Below are 20,909 nucleotides of genomic sequence, written 5' to 3'. Positions count from 1 at the left end.
TCCCGTGGACATCTAAAATCTTGACTTATAGCCTTCACTTTTGATCGTTAAGCTTAATTATATTTTTCGCCCAAAACCTTCCCATGGGGTGAGGCAACAACTTATAATGCATCCTGGGAGCTTCGTACCATCTGAACTGCCCCATAATGGCACCAAACGACCCATTTATTATTTTGTCGTGCAGGAATGACCCCGAAACGGTCGTAAAAGTTGTTCTTTTGGTTGTTCAAAGCCGCAGGAGTCCTTAATATACCATCCCATGTATGCTCGCACCATCCCACGACATCGAAGCACGGGTCCTGTGGACGTCTAAAAGCGTGACTTATAACCTTCAATTTTTGATAGTTTTAGGGCTTGCCCAGTTATATTTTTCGCCGAAAACCTTCCTATGGGGTGCCACCCGACTTATATTGCATCCCGGGTTCATCGCACCATATGAAATACTCCAGAATGCCATCAAACCACCCATTTATGATTTTGTGGTGCAGCCATGGAAAGGCCCTGAAAATGTCGTAAATGTAGTTCTTATTCCCGTTCAAAGCCGTGGGAGTTCCTAATATACCATCTAGTGTCCCCTCGAGCCACCCCATGTGTAAAAGCCATATTTTTATGAGCATTAATTAAATGCTGATTATATTTGCTAAGTTAAGTATGTTCCGAAAATTTTCATTTTATTTGAGTTGGGAGCATGAATTTTTATATTGTCGGGTTTATAATGTATTTATTTCATTAATTTTATGAGGTTATTATTATTATTTTATATTTTTGGTTTTGTGTGTAATTAGTTCAGTGAAATTCGACCCAAATAGAAAACTAAAGTCGGGTTCCCTTCATTCCTTTAATGTTGTCGATTAAGGAGGTAATAAACCCACCCCCCTTGTTATTTTTGGTCGGCATTCTCATCCAAAACCATACCCCTCAAACTCAAAATTGTTTCTCCTTTTTCTCGTGACGGGGCGTTTGGTATGAGGGATTGGGAGTTTGGGGATTAGAGGATGAGATTGGGAATGGGAGTTAGAATGTGGGAATTCATTAAATATATCCCAATCCCTTGTTTGGTATGATAGTGGGATTATGTTGGGAATATTATTATCCCATGTTTGGTATGAGGTACTTAAGTAGGGAATATATTGCTAAATTATAAATTTACCCATTTTAATGAAGGATAGCAAAAGAAGAGCAAGCAGTATTGGTGAAGTATATTTTAATGAAGGGTAAATTCGTCTTTTAACATAACCAGAAATAATCCCCCTCCCTAATACCTGCGTCCCCCCATGTCTTATTTTGGTGGGATAAGGGGGAGTTTAATCCCATTCCCCTTCACATGGGAATTTAGATATCCCCTCAAACAAACATGTGATATCTACCCATGGGGATATAATATCCCATTCCCACCCCCTAATCCCCTTAAACAAGCACCTCTCGAGAAAATCCCATAAAACCCTAAGCCCCTATTTCACACGAACAATGCCGCGCCACCCTCGTTTCTCGTCAGCAACCTAAGCTCACCGAAGTCACGCTGTTCTGCAACGCTCTGTTTCTCTCTCCTCATTTGTATGGATGTTGGTCTTGTTCTTCTTTCTGTGTTCGTGTTTTTGCTATCGCGGTGCTGCTGGTTGTTCTGTCGTTGTTTTTGGTTGTTGGTGCCGCATGAGCTGATGCTACCAACCACCTTGCTGTTGTTGCTGCTCGTGTACCCCCGCCTCCCCTTGTGCTACTGCTGCTAGTGTTCTGTGTTGCTTCTTTGTCGGTGTCTGTTTGTCTGTGGTGCTGCTACTTGTGTTGTTATTGCTCTTAGTTCTTGTAGTACTTGTCATTGTTGAAGAAACAACCTAAGTCAGGTTACAATTTCCTAATGGAGAAATGTATAGTTAAATTAGTTTCAAGTTTGTTAGTTGAAGGTTACTGATTTAGGTCTGTAATTTAGATTTATGTTTCTATGAGGTAGAATCGATTTAAAGAATTTAAGATTAAGAGTTTAGTATTATTGTCGTAAAGGATCTCTAAATTAGGAATTGGTTATGGTTTCATTTTCTAGTTTAGAATAGTTAAGATTGGTTATTGATTATCGTTACTGTTGTGAGGTGATTATTGGACGATGATTTTGGAGTGGAATATCGTTTGGAGTTATGAAGGAAATTGTGTTGTCGTAATTGGAATGCGTTCAGGTAACTTTTATGTTCGGTAAAATCATCTACTCATGCCCATGTGTGTGTGGATCTCTCTGTTTTTTTTTTTGACAAATAAGTTCGTACTATGGCCATAGTTATGAATGTGTTGATTGTGGAAACGTTGTTCGATAATATGAATACACAATTGATTTGCTGGCTTAGTTTATGAAACCATGTCTCAGGCACCTTAATCTTATAAGATGAACTTCGACTGTCTAGAAATCAATGCACATTAACCCTAAGCCTACTTGGGGAACAGAAAAGGCATCTTAGTTTAATTTTATGAAATCTCCGAATTAACACTCTAGCGTGTATCGGTTCACTAACTCAGAGGATTTTTAAAAATATGTTCGATTTCTCATAAAATGGCACGTTAAAGCACATCTGACCCACAGGGCCCCAAATAGAGAAAGCCGAAGTCTTTCGAAGATCTTGTGTTGCCTTTTTTAGATGGTTTTGAGTAATCACGAAAAATGCCTCACAAGCATTTACTGGGGGTGACAAAACATAGAGATATTAAAGAATTGTTGAAATATTTTGAAAAATGGCGTCGGAATGAACTTCGACCGTCTAGAAATCAATGCAAGGGAACCCTAACTCTACTCCGAGACCAGAAGAGGCATCCTTAGTTTGATTTTATGAAATCTCCGAAATAATACTCAGGCGTGTACCTCGGTTCACTAACTTGGAGGATTTTTGAAAATATGTTTGATTTTTCACAAAGTAACACTGTAAAGCACATTTGACCGCAAGGCCCCCAATAGTGAAAACCAAAGTCTTCCAAAGATTTCGTGTTGCCTTTTCTGGATGGTTCTGAATAATCACGAAAAATACCCCACAAGCGTGTACCTGAGGTCACCGAACATAAAGATTTCAAAGAATTGTTGAAATCTTTAGAAAAATGTTGTGGGAATGACCTTCGACCGTCTATAAATCAATGCACAGGAATCATAAGTCTATTCGGAGACCAGAAGAGGTATCCTTAGTTTGATTTTATGAAATCTCTGAAAGACACTCAGGCGTGTAGATCAGTTCACTAACTCGGACGATTTTTGAAAATATGTTTGATTTCTCGTAAAATAGCACTGTAAAGCACATTTGAACACAAAGACCCCCAATAGTGGAAGAGAAAGCTTTCTAAAGGTTATGTTTTTCTTTAAGAATTGCTTTAAATGATCACTAAAATTGTCTCACAGGCGTGTACGAGGGTCACCGAACATATCGATTTTAAAGAATTGTTGAAATCTTTAGAAAAATGGCGTCGGAAAAAACTTCTACCATCTAGAAATCATTGCAAAAGAACCTTAAGTCTACTCTGGGACCAGAAGAGGCATCCTTAGTTTAATTTTATGAAATCTCCGAAATAACAATTAGGGTCATGTACCTCGGTTCACTAACAAGGAGGATTTTTTGTGTTTGATTTCTCACAAAATAATATTGTAAAGCACGTTTGACCGCAAGGGATTCCAATAGTGGAAGTGAAAGTCTTCCAAAGGTTTCAGTTTTCCTTTTCAGAATGGTTTTCAATAATCACTAATATTGCCTCACAGGCGCGTACCGAGGGTCACTGAACATATAGATTTTAAAGAATTGTTGAAATCTTTAGAAAAATGGCGTCAGAATGAACTATTATCGTCTAGAAATAAATACACAGGAACCCTAAGTATACTTAGGGGCAAGAAGAGACGTCCTTAGTTTTTTTTTAAGAAAACATCGAAATAAGACACAGCGTGTACCCCAGTTCACTAACTCGGAGGATTTCCAAAAATATGTTCAATTTCTCATAAAATGGCACGTTAAAGCACATTTGACCCAAAGGGCCCCAAATAGGGAAAGCCAAAGTGTTTCAAAGATCTCGTGTTGCTTTTTTCAGATTGTTTTAATAATCACGAAAATTACCTCACATGCGTGTACCGGCGGTCACCGAACATAGAGTTTTTAAAGAATTGTTGAAATCTTTAGAAAAATGGCGTTGGAATGAACTTCGATCGTCTAGAAATCAATGTACAGGAACCCTAAGTTTACTCGGGAACCAGAAGAGGCATCCTTAGTTAAAAAAATGAAATCTCTGAAATAACACTCATGCGTGTACCCTGGTTCACTAACTCAGTGGATTTTTGAAAATATTTTTGATTTCTCATAAATTAACACTGTAAAGCACATTTGATTGGAAGGGCCCCCAATAGTGAAAGCCAAAGTCTTCCAAAGGTATTGCATTGCCTTTATAGGATGGTTTTAAATAATCACGAAAAAATGTCTCACAGACGTGTACCGGGGGTCACTGGACATAGAAATTTTAAAGAATTGTTGAAATCTTTAGAAAAATGATGTCGGAATGAACTTCTACCGTCTAGAAATCCATGCAGAGGAACCCTTGGGGACCAAAAGAGGCGTCCTTAGTTTGTTTTTAAGAAAACTTCGAAATACTAGACAGGCGTTTACCCCAGTTCACTAACTCAGACGATTTTGAAAAATATTTTTTATTTCTCAGAAAATTACACTATGAAGCACATTTGACCCAAAGGGCCCCGAATAGTGAAAACCAAAGCCTTCTAAAGGTTTCGTGTTATCTTTTTAGGATGGTTTTAAGTAATCAAGAAAAATACCTCACAAGCGTGTACCGGGGGAGAATAACCCAAAGTTGAGATTATTTTCAGCGGAACGGTCATAGTTGGGATTCTTTAATTTCTGTCAATTTTTCTTATTAAAATTGGATTCTCCAACACGTGAATCAATCGTACACGCAACATATACATATTAAAAGTTTTTAAATTTTCATTAATCTTGATAGACTAACATTATCTTGTTTGTTTAAGTAGTAAGACGTATTTGATATTTGGAAACTAATCTATAAAAATTTTCTTTGTTTTAGCTAGATTGATATTCTCGATCTTTTATGTCGTCACTTGATTTTTTTTCTATAATTTTTTATTAAATTTTTTTCAAGTAAATTCACAATCTATGAATATTCAAAAACTAATCAATTAATTTCCTTTGTTTTGGCTAGCGTGTACATATAGATTTTAAGGAATTGTTGAAATCTTTTGAAAAATGGCGTTAGAATAAACTTCTACTGTCTCGAAATTAATACATATGAACCCTTAGTCTCCTTGGAGACCAGAAGATGTGTCCTTAGTTTGATTTTAAGAAATCTCTGAAATAACACTCAGGCGTGTACCCGGTTCACTAACTCGGATGTTTTTTAAAAATATGTTTGATTTCTTTGAAAATAGCACTGTAAAGAACATTTGACCGCAAGAACCCCCAATAGTGGAAGCCAAAGCTTCCAAAGGTTCCGTTTTGCCTTTTTATAGTGGTTTTAAATAATCACTAAAAATGTCCCTCTAATCAGTAATGTAGATCGTGTGAATGTCAACTAGTTTAGTTGGTCACCAGACCAAGCAATGTACATGGTTATATGACTTGTTGACTTACATTGGCAAGAAGTAGTTTCAGACCACAAAACTATATCTCCTAGAAATAAAACCATAAATATTTATTAATAGTCTCAAAGTTTAGGTTCTAGTAAAATATATTAAAATTTGTATAAAGTTTTTTTGAACCCGCGACCTCTTATTATGTAGTTTAATGATTCTACCATTAAACTATGACTTTTGCTTGTGACAAAATGTCAATCCCAATCTATACTAAACATACTTTTTATCTGTTTCATTATCCGATCGTCGTTCGGACCCAACAACTAATTTAATCACCCTAACTTTTGGATATATGATCCAATTATTTGTGCATAATTTTAGATAAAAATTAAGTCACATTTGTCTAAAGTTCAGATGTCCATATCTAATCCGATTCTTTATTTTCTTTCTTATCTTGAAAATTAAATATTTTTACCTTATTAGCGTTGATATATAGGCATAAGTGTTGTTAGATGCGTTAAAGTTTTAAAAGTTATATTAGAAATTAAAAGCACTTTAGAATGAGAAATTGTGTTTGATAATAACAAATTCACGAGTATACAAAATGTGAGATTTTTTTCTGAGTTTGTCTTATAAGAGACCGTCTATTTTTAAATTAAAATTAGGTAATAGTAAGTCCAATATTAAAAAGAGAATTAGCCCAATAGTGACTAGTTTAATTTTATTCGGTGACTAATTTAATTCATTTAGTGATTAGGTCTACTTTTACATTAAAATTAATTCGTCTCTTTTAATAATTTTTGTTTTTTTCTATCTTAATTATTTGATATATATTTTTAAAAGTTGCATTCGAAGTTGAAAGATAGAAAGATATTTTTTTAAAAAAACCTCAACACGTCAGAGTTTGACCATTGTCAATTAATTAATTATATAATGTTAATGTCGTTTTATAGCTAGATATCTTTTATTTTTTAAGCTATATCTTTTCTTTTTTAAGCTATATCTTTTAGGTTAATATATAGTCATAGTTCTACTACTACAATCTACATAATCATCTTATTCTCTAAGAGATTGTCCAATTAAGAGTTTTTCATATCAAATTGATGAGCCAATTGGCAAATTTACCCTAACGCCTTGCATAAAATTATCAAAAGCAAAGAATGAATAATTAATAAGAAATTTCAATGGGTTAATTTGACAAATCAATAATAATTTTTTTCACCCAAATTGAATACAAATAATCCAGTTTCGATTCAATTATATTAGGTATCACGGATAAAAAATATGCAACTAATTAGGACCAAAAATCAATCGTGTTTTCTGTGACTCCAAAAATCGGATATCCGATCCAGTTTGATCGAAATATAGAAGTTGGAAAAATAATTGTAAGTCGACCAAAGTGTGAAGGCTGCATAAAATCATTTGAAGAGAACGAGCAGCAGCTTACGGAGTTATAACAGACAAAACATAATGTTGGAAGTATTACGTATATGTGTGCTTGAGTTGACACCATTGATGTTGTGGTTATGGGATTTGGCAGAGTAATAGTACCAAAGTTTGCACTCTTTTGTCTCCATTTATAATGTCTTTTTTGAATCATTTGATATTAGCCACAAATTTCTTGCCTTTTTATTTTTGTAATCTTTTGGTGGATTTTGATTCCTGAATTATGGGTTTGTTGTGGGCCGTAACTCATTTTTGGCTCTATTCTAAAGCGTTTCTTTGTGGCTTTGGCCTTTGAGGCTAAATTGCTATTTCATATTTTACATATATCTCAAAAACTAGGATTGAAAAAAGTTTGACCTTATTTGACAAATAGAATTTAGGTTTAGCGGCTAGAGTTTTATCTTTTTGTTTATCAAATTTGACCGTAGATTTGGTTAATTTTTGATATAAATGTGTTTGGTAAAACTAACCTGATTGCTAAAAGTTGATTACCTTTTGTTTTTATAAAGTGACATTTATGGACATATAAACAGGAATATTAGTATTATAATTATGGGCAAAAAAGTCATTTACACATTCTCTCGCCTAATCCTCTAAAGGAAAAACTCCAAAGAGAAGCATTTTCATTTTGAGAGTTTTCACCCCAAAACGCTCTTTATCAAACACACTCATAGAGTTTTGAACTAGTCATCAACTTTCTTTTTGCCCAAAACTCTCTTTTTGCCCAACACCCTCTTTTTGTTCTCAAAATTGGATCTAGTAATAAGTTTATATTTTCGTATACGAGGCCTATGTGAAATTTAAATTTAGCAAGTTAGAATCAGGAATAGCCATATACTCAATTACTCATATTACATTTCGGTTATTCATCTATTCGTATGATAGATTTTAGCAAAATTTCTTGGATGTAGCATATTATTTCTCTACATGGTATAAATCTTTAGAGATTTTTTTTATTAAGGTAAGACGAAGGCATCCTAATCGGATAGGAACCTTACACAGGTCAACCTAGTCCGGGTTTAGAGGCAAGGTCCTGTAGAAATAGTGGGAATGGTAAGGAGTAAGGATGGAAATGGGTGATGGATGATCCATCACCCGCTTAACCCGGTATTTTAAATGGATGAAAACCCGAATTTAAATGGATGGAAAGTGGGTGGTGGGTGAGAATTTTTTCATACATCACCCGTTTAACACCCAACTAATTACCCAATTATTAAATTTTACATGTAAATTACTTAAATTTTATGTTTTTGATATAATTATTTTATATTATGTCACTAATTTCTTTTAAAAATATACTAGATATCATCACCCGTTTAGCACCCGATCCACCCGTTTCACCCGATGGATGACGGATGGATGGATGCGGGTGGAGTAAACAATTGCGGGTGGTGGATGCGGGTGATGTTCCACCCGCCCCGAATCCGATCCATTTCCATCCCTAGTAAGGAGAAACCCCACCCTTAAAGTGCCTCTAGTAGAGTGTGATCCCACAACCTCAAGGTTGTGAGATACAAACTAAATCATTAAACCAAATACTACTTGGTGATTAGAGAAGTTACTTAGGTGGCTAGTGGCTTGGTATTGGAGTCCCACTACCGTACTTAAGAATTCCAATATGTACTACTTCAATATACTTATATTTTAGTAGTACTGATTTTTATCTAAATTTCTCCATTACACATTTCTTCACGTAGAGCCGTAGAGGTATCTAACGCTCTTATTTAAAAATATTCTCCAATAATTAGTCCTACATGTTGATTATCCGGCTAATGTATCTACGCCTATGATTTTGTAGGTCCAACCCATCACAAAGTGAAAGTGAAATTTGTAAGTAATATAAAAAGTACAAGTGTTACATGTCATATGAAACGGAGGAAGTAAGTATTATTGGAAGTTTTTGGCAAGATACCATACTCCCTTTTTCAGTTTTTTGTCAAGCACCAAGCAATTTTGTAATAGACCCATATTTCATACCCGAAACTGCTAGAGCTATATTGTATATGTGCTCTATTAAGAAGTTGGGACCTAGAAATACTAGTACTAACAAGTCCGGAATTTGCATTGGAACTAAAAAATACTTGTTGAACTCCATACTTGTTCACATCAAACATGTGAGTTGTCCGATATTGGATAAAGAGGAGAGAAAGTGATGTTTTGGACAAATTTCACACTAAGGCTAATTTGCTTGAAGAGGGGTATGATAATTAAGTTGCAATACTTGGCAAAATAAATGGGCGAAGTATAGTACAAAGATAAAGAAATGAAACAAGGCAATTTTATGTCTAAACCCTCTAAATGAGGAAAAAACCACATGGGAATCGGTGTTCAGTAAATCCACTATAATAATATCAATTTGCACTGCAAGTACACTAGTTTTGGTTGATTAGAAGGATGAGCAAGTTAAGTTTTAGAGAGAAAGAGATGGCAAATTAAAAAAAAAAAAAAAACCCTCCCCCTCTATCTTTTTCTCTCTAAAACCCTAGCCTCCCCTACTCATTCTTCATCAGTTAGGGGCTACCATGGATGATTTCATCCATGGTAAGGCCCTTTTTTCCTTTTATTTTTCAGTTTTTATTTTATTTTCTTGTCTTGTTGAATAAATTAGTATCTCTTTATGAGATTTCTTCAAACCCTATTATGGGGTTTTTAGTCTCTGTTGTGCAGATCTCCTTCTCCCCTATAGGAGTTGTGAATATGGTTTTGTTGTTTTTAGGTATGAGAAATTGTTCTTATTGGCTGAAGTTTAAGATTCAACATGGAGGTATTGGAATCTCGGATGCGGTTAACATGGCTCGATCAAGAATGATCTTCCCAAACTATGTCAGAATGATAGACTTTCTCAATAGCTGTTTGATTCAGCAAATACAAGGGGGCTGCGTTGTATTCCTCGATCTGGTTCATTCTAGTTTCTTTGAAGATGAATTTGATTTAACCTTATTTAATTGTATCTTATTTTTCTATAATATCTATTGTAGATGTCGTTTGACCTTCAATTAATGAAATTTTCTCTTTCAAAAAAAAAAATGATGGAGAGAATGAGTTGAAATAGAGTTTTTATGGTTATGATTGAGTAGGAGAAAATTCATCTATTTTGTATGGTTTACAATAGGAGTATTTATAATAGAAAGAATGACGGTTTAAGCAAAATATGTCAAATGTTCTGCAACTTGTTAGTTTCTACTTTTTAGGGATTTTCATTGATCTTCTCAAAAATTTGCAAACTGATTTGACCACTGACTTACTGTTTGCCTCTTCCTCCACTTGCCACTATTTTAAGAACCTGCCACCATTTTAGGAGTTGCGACAACAACCTATCACATTGGCGACATGTACGTCCATCTGCAAATCAATATTATATTGTCAAGTAATAGTGCAGAATAATTGTATTATTGCCAATGATTGCCACATGCATTGAAATTTTTCCACATAACAAATTTAGTCAAAGGACTGGCTATTCATTTGCATAAAAATAGAAGTGAAAGTAAAAGGCAGAAATAACATGTTATTATTTTTGCTTATGAATACTTGATTTGCTACGAGAAAATGTCATATTTTATTTGCCATGGAAAGACGCATTTTTTTTATTTGCCACTGAGCCACCTTGCAAAAACAACTTGTCAAAACTTAGGTCGTTGGTCTTCCAAGTATGTTGAATTCCAACTCCTTGCGATTTGCGCGTTGTTTCCGTCATGTTCTATTGCTCCTAATATGGTGTCGACATCTTCCTCAAACTGAATATGTGTAAGAGCTTTGACTTAGGCAACTTCAAATGGCGGACAAGGGTATTTTGTCAACTCCTTGTACAATTCTGATTCTTCGAGCAAACCTCTTCTGAAAGCTTATATGGTTGTGGGAGCATCACATCTTGGGACGGAAACCTTCTCACAATTGAACCGGTTGAGGTAATCTCTTGATGGTTCGTCATCCTTTTGACAACCTGGCAGAGGTCGCTGGTTTGCTTCTCAAGGCATCTACTACTAGCAAATTGGAGGTTGGACATGTCCACCAAACCTGCTAAACTAAAAATAGCACCATTAGGTAGATTATTGAACCATTGAACCGATTGAAGTAATCTCTTAATGGTTCGACATCCTTTGGACAACCTGGTAGAGGTCGCTGGTTTGCTTCTCAAGGCATCTGCTACCGGCGAATTGGAGATTGAACATGTCCACCAAACATGCAAAACTAGAAATAACACCATTAGGTAAATTATTGAACCATTGAAGGGCAGGACCTGATAAAGTCGAACCAAATCCATTGCACATGCAAGCTTTGCGCATCTCGTAGGGTGTTGTAATGATAATCATCCTCTGTTTATATTGCTGCAACATGCTCGATGGGATCTATCTTTCCATCATATAGCTTCATGATCGGGACTACAAAACTCTTTGAAATTTCGACAAGAGCAATGGCATCTTCATAGCTAGTCAGGGTAGCTTTCTCAACAGGCTTAGGAACTCCTGAGATCTTGAGGATCATTTCTTCGACCTATCTGAGATGTTCATATAATGGATTTGCAGTTGCATTTGCAGGTATGACATTTTGCACATTTTGCCTGGCCAAGATGCTTCCATCGTTTGCTTATTGTTGACATCTTGCCTCTAATCCTAGCACAGGTCCAAGATGAGCTCCTTGACTTGGTGGATTGTCAGATCTGGCATCTTCATTGACCGGAATGAGCCCTTCCATTTCATGAGAAAGTTGCCTCTTAGAGTTGCATATATAATTGATGCTACAAGAAACATATGGGTCCGAAGGGTAACAATTTTCCTTTCGAATTGCACACCCTGAACGATAATCTCTTCTCTCAGGGACTTCTTCATCTCGTCAATGGCTCACAGGATTTGCAACATAGCCTCCTGATTTTTTTTAATGCACCAGGTACCCTTATTATTTTAGTAAAATGCCGCAATGCCCTTAATGACTAACCCTTAAGCCCTAATCTTAACACCCTAACACCTCACTCCAACCTTAACAACCCAACCACCACCTTCCCCACCCCTCCCCCACCCTCGTAGCCCCCACCACACCGTCGAATTCCCCCTCCCCACCCTACCCCCGTCGAAATTCCCCCTCCCCACCCCCGTCGAATTCCGCCCTCCCCACCCCCACCCCCGTGGATGATGTTCTTAATTTCTCTCTCAATCTTCGTCATTGATTTTTTAATTAGGGGTAGAGGTTGGTGGGGGAGGGGGAGGGAGGTTGGCGGGGGAGGGGGAAGGGGAAGGGAGGTGGTGGTGGTTGGGTGGTGGTTGGGGGTTAGGGTTTCAAGTTATGGGGTTAGGGTAAGGTTAGAGGTTAGTGTTTAATTAGTTAATTAGGGTTTAATTAGGGTTAAAAGGGTTAATTAAACCTAATTACTAACGGAAACTTGACACCATTAGTCATTAAAGGCATTTCGTACATTTTACTGAAATAATAAAGGTACCTGGGCATTTAATAAAAATTAGGAGTACCCCATGAATTTTGAAAAACCACAGGGGTACCTGGTGAAAAAACTGTAGAAAGAATGACGGTTTAAGCAAAATCTGTCAAATGTGCTGCACTTGTTAGTTCCTACTTTCTAGGGATCTCCCTTGATCTTCTTAACAATTTGCCAACTGATTTGACCACTGACTTAATGTTTGCCTCTTCCTCCACTTGCCACTATTTTAAGAATAACCTGCCATTATTTTAGGAGTTGCCACACCAACCTGCCATGATAGCAACCCATGCTTCTATTTTCAAACCAATCGCCTACTGCCAAGTGGCAGTGCAGGATAATTTTATTATTGCCAATGATTGATTGCTACATGGAATGAAATTTTACCCCATAACAAGTACTATAATAATGTTTGTTTCTCTATTAAGGTCAAACTTTAAAATATTTGACTAAATATACTCATTAATATATACTTTCCCGTCCCATAATACTCTTGACACATATCAAGACACATATTTTTAGACTATAAGTTGTTGTTTGGTTATTAATTGTTATTTTATTCAAAAGTATATGTGATAGGAGTTATTAGTTAGTAAAGTAGTATTCTTTTATTTTAAGGAAAGAGAATGTGGGCCATGGTTAGAGTTGGTAGGTAATAAAAGTGATATTATTTTATTTGAAAGAGAGAGTGTGTGGGCTAATAGTTAAAAGATCGAATAATTAAAATAGTATTAGGTCATATCCCAAAATAGAAGTGTAAAGATTATTCTGAGACTAGAAAAAAGGAAAATGTAAAGAGTATACTCGGACGGAGAGTATAAAAAAACATACTCATTTAAGATTTTGTTAGGATCGCCTCAATGTGTACTTTCATGATATCAAATTTTTATAATTTCTTAGGATTTTTTGTCAGAAAGTAACTTATAAATGATGGATTCTGTGAAAAAGTACCTCATAAATTTTTTTGTGAAAAAGTATCTTTTATCATGTTTTTTGTTGCAAAAGAGTACCTTATGCCGAATTATGGGAGTTGACCACAAACGTCGTCGTTGACTTAGTCATGTGACTTGCACGTGATCATTTAATAAATCTAAAATTCCTAATTTTGACCCACTTCACCATTTTACCCAATTCCTCCCCCCCCCCCCCACCCCAAAAAAAAAAAACAACTTTCACCACGATTCTCTCTCTTCTCCTCTTCTGAATATGTTCCTCCTTAACTCAACCTAATCTACAAGTGAATCATTGAATGAAATGACAGACATTGTAGGTGAATTCAATTCAAAGCTAATTATAGTGGACATTGTAGATGAAATTAAAGCTAATTACAAAAGATTAAGCTCGAAATTCACTAAATTATTTTCTTCTTTGTACTCAAAACCTCCTCATTTTCTACTAGTGGAAAATAAGGAAGGGTTGCGGTCAAAACAGCCCTAGGGTTGCGATTTTTGCCAGCAGCCCTCTCCGTAGCAGCCTTTCAATAGAAAAGAAGGGCTGCGGTTTGGGCTAAAAATCGCAATCGTTCCAATATGGAAGGGCTGCAGTTTTGGGCCTGAACCGCAACCCTTTTAACATAGAAGGGCTGCGGGTTTAGCCCAAAACCGCAGCCCTTTTTTTTTGCATTTTTATGTCAAATTGACACAAAATCAATTCCAAACTGATAAAATTATAACAAAATCAAAACCTTCTCCTCACTGGTTATAGAGTTGTAAAATTCCTATAATTTCTTTTCTGAAAAAAAAATCTTATACCAAAATATATCAGATGTCGCATATCGTATAGAAAAATATAATGGAACTGCAACCGAAAAAAAGAGGTTTCTTACAGAGGTTTGTTAAATATCGCCCCTAAAGTACTTAAAATCGCCCAAATTCTCAAATAAATATACTTTACTACCCTTACTCATGTTTTCTGATTTTTTACCCTCTTCTCTCTCATCTTGGAACTACGTTATTTACTTTCCCGTTTTTTTCCTTCACTCTTCCATCTTCTTCATTCACTATCAACCTCTACAAAAAAATGTCTGGCATTGAGGAAAATCCAAAGAAAAAGAAAAAAAATTATCCTCCGCCCTGCAACAGAGATTGCACTTTCAAGAGCTGAACTTCTATATGTCGCCCATAAAATACTTAAAATCGCCCAAATTTATGTATGAATGGACTATTAAGTCCTTGTGTGTTTTTTACCAATATTATTTTATTAACACTTTACTTTATCATTCAAATTTTTACTGTATTTCAAAATTCAACTCACTTCTCTTTAAACCCTAAGATTACCACCACTCATTAACATTGTCGATCTTCGACCAAACCCAACCAAACGCCATTAATTAATACGAGAAATGCCGTCGACTTCTAAGGTTATTTTTTTTTAACATTTACAAAATAACGAACGTGTGGCCAAAATGATGAGCCCAACGTCTGGCCAGGACGTTAGATCCATAGGGCAAACGTGTGGCCAGAACGTTTGACCCATGGACCTAACATCCTGGCCAGACGTTGGACCCATGGGTCCAACGTCCAGACCAGATGTTGGTTCAATGGGGGCGCTCCAATGGCCAAACCTACGTGATGTTAAATTCAATTAGTTATTAAATATTTAATAATAGACTTATATTAAAATTAATTTGGTTAAAATAACGTTTATGTATTCTGATTTTTTTATTTGTTTTGAATATTCTGATTTTTTTTTAATTAACGATAATTTATTTATTTATTTTTCATGAGCTTGTTAATAATGGGATTAATTATAATCGATATTTCGACAATTGTCCTCAATTTAATACTCGCGATGATGCTGTCGAGTGGTGTAGGAAGATTGCTCTTGAATTCGGTTTTTTTTTGTGATAACCAGTCACAAAAAGAGTTATCAATATCTAGATTGTGAACGTGATAAGAAAAAAGAACTTCGTGATTTCAGTTCAGCAATCAAGAGAAAAACGAAAAAAAACATGTGGTTGTCCATTTCGGTTGCTCCTTGTCCCGATGAAGAACGATTCGTATTGGGTTGTCAAGAGTAAGGCGGAACATGGGTTTCATAATCACCCAATGATGTTATACCCAGAGAGTCATCGACAGATTAGCAGTCTCAGTCTCGGTGCGAAGAAGTTAGCTGGAGAACTAATTGCAGCCCTTGTGAAACCACGACACATCATGAAAGCCATTGAAGGTGCATTTCCGTCATTGAAGCCTAACATGAGGCACATTTATAATTGCAGAGATTTGTTAAAAAAGGAGAGATCATAAGGCAGAAATGCGGCTCAGGATTTTCTTCATCAGGCTGTTCAAAGCAATTATCTATTTTGGCTTGATTCGGACGAGATGGGTAGGATGACACATACATTCATTGCACACCCGACATTCGTGAACTTAGTCTGTACGTATCCGCATATGATTCATATTGATGCAACATACAAGACAAACAAGTACTTGTATCCTTTGGTGGAGATTGTTAGTGTCACACCAACCAACAAGAATTTTCTTATTGCATGGGAGAGTTAACGTTGGATGCTGCAGTAAAGTCCATGCAATAAGAAAATTCTTGTTGGTTAGTATGACACCAGCAATCTCCACCAAAGGATACAAGTGCTTGTTTGTCTTGTACGTTGCATCAATGTGAATCACATGTGGATACGTACGGACTAAGTTCACGAACGTCGGGTGTGCAATGAATGTATGTGTCATCCTACCCATCTCGTCCGAATCAAGCCAAAATAGATAATTGCTTTGAACAGCCTGATGAAGAAAATCCTGAGCTGCATTTCTGCCTTATGATCTCTCCTTTCTTAACAAATCTCTACAATTATAAATGTGCCTCATGTTAGGCTTCAATGACGGAAATGCACCTTCAATGGCTTTCATGATGTGTCGTGGTTTCACATGGGCTGCAATTAGTTCTCCAGCTAACTTCTTCGCACCGGTACTGAGACTGCTAATCTGTCGATGACCCTCTGGGTATAACATCATTGGGTGATTATGAAACCCATGTTCCGCCTTACTCTTGACAACCCAATACGAATCGTTCTTCATCGGGACAAGGAGCAACCGAAATGGACAACCACATGTTTTTTTTTCGTTTTTCTCCTGATTGCTGAACTGAAATCACGAAGTTCTTTTTTCTTATCACATTCACAATCTAGATATTGATAACTCTTTTTGTGACTGGTTATCACAAAAAAAAAAACCGAATTCAAGAGCAATCTTCCTACACCACTCGACAGCATCATCACGAGTATTAAATTGAGGACAATTGTCGAAATATCGATTATAATTAATCCCATTATTAACAAGCTCATAAAAAAAAAAATTATTGTTAATTTAAAAAAAAAAAAGAATATTCAAAACAAATAAAAAAATCAGAATATTTAAATGTTATTTTAACCAAATTAATTTTAATATAAGTTTATTATTAAATATTTAATAACTAATTGAATATAACATCATACAGGTTTGGCCATTGGAGCGCCCCATTGAACCAACGTCTGGTCAGGATGTTGGCCCCATGGGTCGAACGTGTGGCCAGAATGATCGCCCCATGGGTCCAACGTCTGCCCAGGACGTTAGGTCCATGGGTCGAACGTTCTGGCCACACGTTCGTCCTATGGATCTAACGTCCTGACCAGATGTTGGGCTCATGGGGTGATCCTTCTGGCCACACATTTGTTATTTTGTAAGCATCAAAAAAAATTACCTGAGCAGACGAAGACGACGACATTTCCCATATTAATTAATGACGTTTGGCTAGGTTTGGTGGAAGATCGCCAATGTCAATAAGTGGTGCTAATTTTAGGGTTTAGAGAAAAGTGAGTTGAATTTAGAAATACAGTAAAAATTTAAATGATAAAGTAAAGTGTTGGTAAAATAATATTGGTAAAAAACACACAAGGACATAATAGTCCATTCATACATAAATTTGGGCGATTTTAAGTATTTTATGGGAACAGAAGAGAGCTTAGTTGATGGGAAACATATGAATACCACTGCAAAATGCTCACTTCTCATTTACTGTTTTTTTTGTGTTTTTTGTTTCCTTTCAATCTCAAATTAGATACAAGAAAGCACAACGCTCAAGCTACACCTCTAGAAAAAATTAGAAATAAAAAGAAAGAAAGGAGAAAAATATAATGTACACACGACACAACACAACTGCCTATACTGAAATTGTTCAAAGATCTAGGACTAGCTCAACATATTTCTAGATGCCACTGCAACTGATTTTGATATTCTACCATCAAACATATGCACCCCTGATATGTGATTCAACATATTATACACATCAGTCAGAATGCTAAAACATCGAGATTTAGCACAGGTTGCAAATGTTACACTTTTTCACAGCATTCACATAAATAGAAGCACACATTTACTAGATGTCCCCCAAGGAACAATATCATATTTTTCAGTAGTGCATAATTTATCTTTTCAACTTCTGTGCTGCAAGAAGCAGAAGTACTTAAAAATGCTATTAAGAAACGGTGAAACCAAGATAACTTAGTGATCCCTCTAAGGCCTGATATTGCTAAATGCTACTCCCTCTATCTAAAGCTTGCCCAATATGATTTCTTGCTTGCCTCAACAGCTCTGCATTGGTAGGAGATTTTGTTCATTTTCACATAATCAAAGAGACAAAGTGGTCACAATTTACCCAATAGAAATGGCAGCCTTTAAAGGACAACCCAAATTAGGATATGTGGTAAACATTAAGGGACGGAGGGAATACTAATTGACGATTTAATTTCCCCTCAAAAAAAAAAATTGACGATTTAATTAATCTATATTTGAGTAGGAGAAAAAAAATACGTAGTGGGGTATAAGAAAAGAGTACAAGAGAGAGCGTAGTGGGATAAATCACCATTGTGGCTCACCATTGTGGCTCACCATTGTACATGCTCTTAGGACATAGGTGGAGATAAACTTGCTTAAGCTGACAGGTCACAAAAAATATTATCTAGCAATGAATTATAAAGACATCAAAACAGCTAATAAAGAAAGAAAATGGAAGTTACCTTGTGAGAGGTAACCTAGCTGCTGATGCCTTTCCTTTCAGAATACATCGATGAAGCGGTGGCTGACCTCTAGTGTCCGAAGTCTTTACATTTGCACCATACTGCAGGAGGATCTCCAACATGCCGATGTTGGAATATTCACAAGCAAGATGGAGCCAAAACCAAAAACAACAACAATTTTATCAGTGAATGCAGCTGAAGAAATATCATAAGTAACAGTAGAGAAAATGTAATAACTATTCCAAAACCAAAAACAACAACAAAAAACCAAAATCAAATCAAAACCAAAAACAACAACAAAAAATCAAAATCGAAAGTATACCTGAAGCGAATGCGCTTGAGATCATTACCCCCCTGAATCATGGAAACAAAAGCAATAAGAACACCAGGCTCCACTTGAGGAAATCAAAAAGACCTAAAATTTATAACTTGAAATAAGATAAAGAAATACCTGAATTTCATTCAAATTGAGAACAAATTCGGAGATGAAGATGACATACAATTTACGAATCTGATGTAATTGAAGAACCTAGATAATGAGAACGGTTACATTACTTCTGTCAACAATTCCTTCGACACCATTTCCTTGCCCTCAACTCAGCCGTAAAATCTCACGAATAAAACATCACCACCTATTAAACCATGCCAAAAAGCGTTGAACAACATGAAAAATTAACGAAATAAACTTAGAGTTGAAAACAAAATAGAAGAAACAAGAACGAAAAGAAAAAATAAGAACTAAATAGAAGAAACATGGAAGTAATTACCAAAAAATTAAACATTTGAAGACCTCTTTTGAATATCGAACAACCAGAATCCCAATAAATTGGAGCGATATGATGATGAGTGAAGAAGACGAAGATGAAGGAGTAGAGATAAAGAGTTCGAACATCGATATCAGTTCGAAGCTTAGGCCATTAAGACTTGAGACCTATGATTAAGAAACTAGGTGCCTACTTTCCCTTGATATATACTGGTTGAAGTTTGATTTTCATGAAGAAACGAGATCTAAACAGTGAATTGAACATTAAACACAAAGCAAACACAGGAATTTTACACAAAACATAAAATTCATAGACATTACACTTCTAAATAATGCAATTCACGATGTAACAAGATTACTAAATGAAATTCCGACTCAGAAATCGTAAATATTTCTAAAACAACTCAAAATCTCAGCCTAAAAACAAAGAATTGGCAAAAAAATTAGAGAAGAAATACCTACAATCGAACATCAGGACATTGGAAACCGCTTTTGGCGAGGTAATGTTCCACCAATTCATCAAGAATCTATACAAAGAAGAAATCTCGTAAGAAACTGAAAAAAGGAAAAGGAAAAATTAAAAGAAAAAGGAAAAAGATTACGGTGGGAGTATAATCCACTAAAGGAGCAAGAAATTCGGAGAGTGCTACATCATCGTCGTATCTCCCATCCATTAAAGAGAGGAGATGGGAGGAGAGAGAGAGAGAAAGGCTCTCAAGTCTCAGCTATGCGGGTGATACGAGGGGGAAACGTAGAGAGTTTAGGGCGAATAGATTTTTTAAAAGGCTCAAGGACTACGGTTAGCCCAAAAACGCAGCCCTTCATTAATAGGGTTGTGGTTAGCCAAAAACCGCAGCCCTTCTTACAGTAAGAAGGGCTGCGTTTTCTTGTTAACTGCAGCTCTTCCAGCACGGCCCTTCCTTTTTTTCCCCTACTATCTTCAATTTTCATCAAGAAAACCTGATTCTTATCAAATGGAAAGAACAAGAACTACAATAACCATGAGCTTGTGGATCTTCATTTTCTGTCTCCTCCTTTTAATGAGTTTTGCAGATGACAAATCCGTCATTAATGACCTCTTAAAAGCTTTCTCAACTCCTCCTCTTCGCGAGTTCCGATGATGACAAATACGTCATTGATGGCCTCTTAAAAACTTTCTCAACTCCCCCTTCTAGGTGGGATTCTTCCGCAGAGTTATGCTCTTGAAAAGGCATAAATCTCTATTATATAAGTCAAGGGAGGAGGTGTCGTGTCCTTTTTTGGAAATGACTAAAATACCCTCTAATAATTTAAAATAATATTTTTCTTTTAAAAAAAAATTGAAAAATGAGAATCAATGAAACTTGTCATATGAGTAGGTCAAAAATGAAATATCTAATACCATTAATAACTTCAAAAACTAGATTGACACAATCAATTCACGAAATCCATTAGAATCTTCAAACAAAAAAAGTTAGCAATATATCGTGATAACATAATATTTCATATTTACAAAGTTCACATAATATGGTTTATTAACATTTATAATTGTTAAAGAATTATACTAAAGTCGCTGAAAAGAAAATTATTAAATTATCGATCAAATTTTATAGTGACGGTATTGAACAGTTTAAAATCTTTCACCTTTAATTTAAAAAGATAATAACATCTACAAAAGAACCTCAAAAATTTACATCACTATTAAAATAATTTTAGATAAAAAAAAAACATGTCCATTGTATAT

At 35.7% G+C, this 20,909-nt stretch overlaps 1 protein-coding gene across 16 annotated transcripts; it reads right to left on the bottom strand.

Moving 5' to 3' along the window:
• Nucleotides 1-6,548: 6,548 nt before the first annotated feature.
• Nucleotides 6,549-20,095, bottom strand: LOC130591641 (ADP-ribosylation factor GTPase-activating protein AGD3-like). 16 transcript variants are annotated; one of them, XR_008969616.1, is made up of 7 exons: nucleotides 19,789-20,059; nucleotides 19,645-19,713; nucleotides 18,875-19,055; nucleotides 18,746-18,777; nucleotides 18,424-18,536; nucleotides 18,283-18,341; nucleotides 6,549-10,336 (listed from the first exon to the last, which is right to left on the bottom strand). XR_008969616.1 is itself a non-coding variant. In XM_057395221.1 (3 exons), the coding sequence occupies exons 1-3, from the start codon at nucleotides 18,543-18,545 to the stop codon at nucleotides 17,602-17,604; spliced, it is 231 nt and encodes a 76-aa protein (XP_057251204.1). In that variant the 5' UTR covers nucleotides 18,546-18,739; the 3' UTR covers nucleotides 17,393-17,601. The 16 variants fall into 16 exon arrangements, 2 of the variants coding, with proteins under 2 accessions (XP_057251204.1, XP_057251203.1); XR_008969618.1 differs by lacking the exons at nucleotides 6,549-10,336; nucleotides 18,283-18,341 and adding exons at nucleotides 10,537-11,008; nucleotides 11,101-11,679 and having other exon boundaries at nucleotides 19,789-20,095; XR_008969611.1 differs by lacking the exons at nucleotides 6,549-10,336; nucleotides 18,283-18,341 and adding exons at nucleotides 17,393-17,664; nucleotides 19,191-19,431 and having other exon boundaries at nucleotides 19,789-20,078.
• Nucleotides 20,096-20,909: the final 814 nt, after the last annotated feature.

This window comes from Beta vulgaris, chromosome 5 (assembly GCF_026745355.1).
Source record: "Beta vulgaris subsp. vulgaris cultivar EL10 chromosome 5, EL10.2, whole genome shotgun sequence".
Classification (NCBI taxonomy): Eukaryota; Viridiplantae; Streptophyta; class Magnoliopsida; order Caryophyllales; family Amaranthaceae; genus Beta; species Beta vulgaris.
Note: the sequence above shows the minus strand (reverse complement) of the source record. Positions and strands in the feature narration are given on the sequence as shown.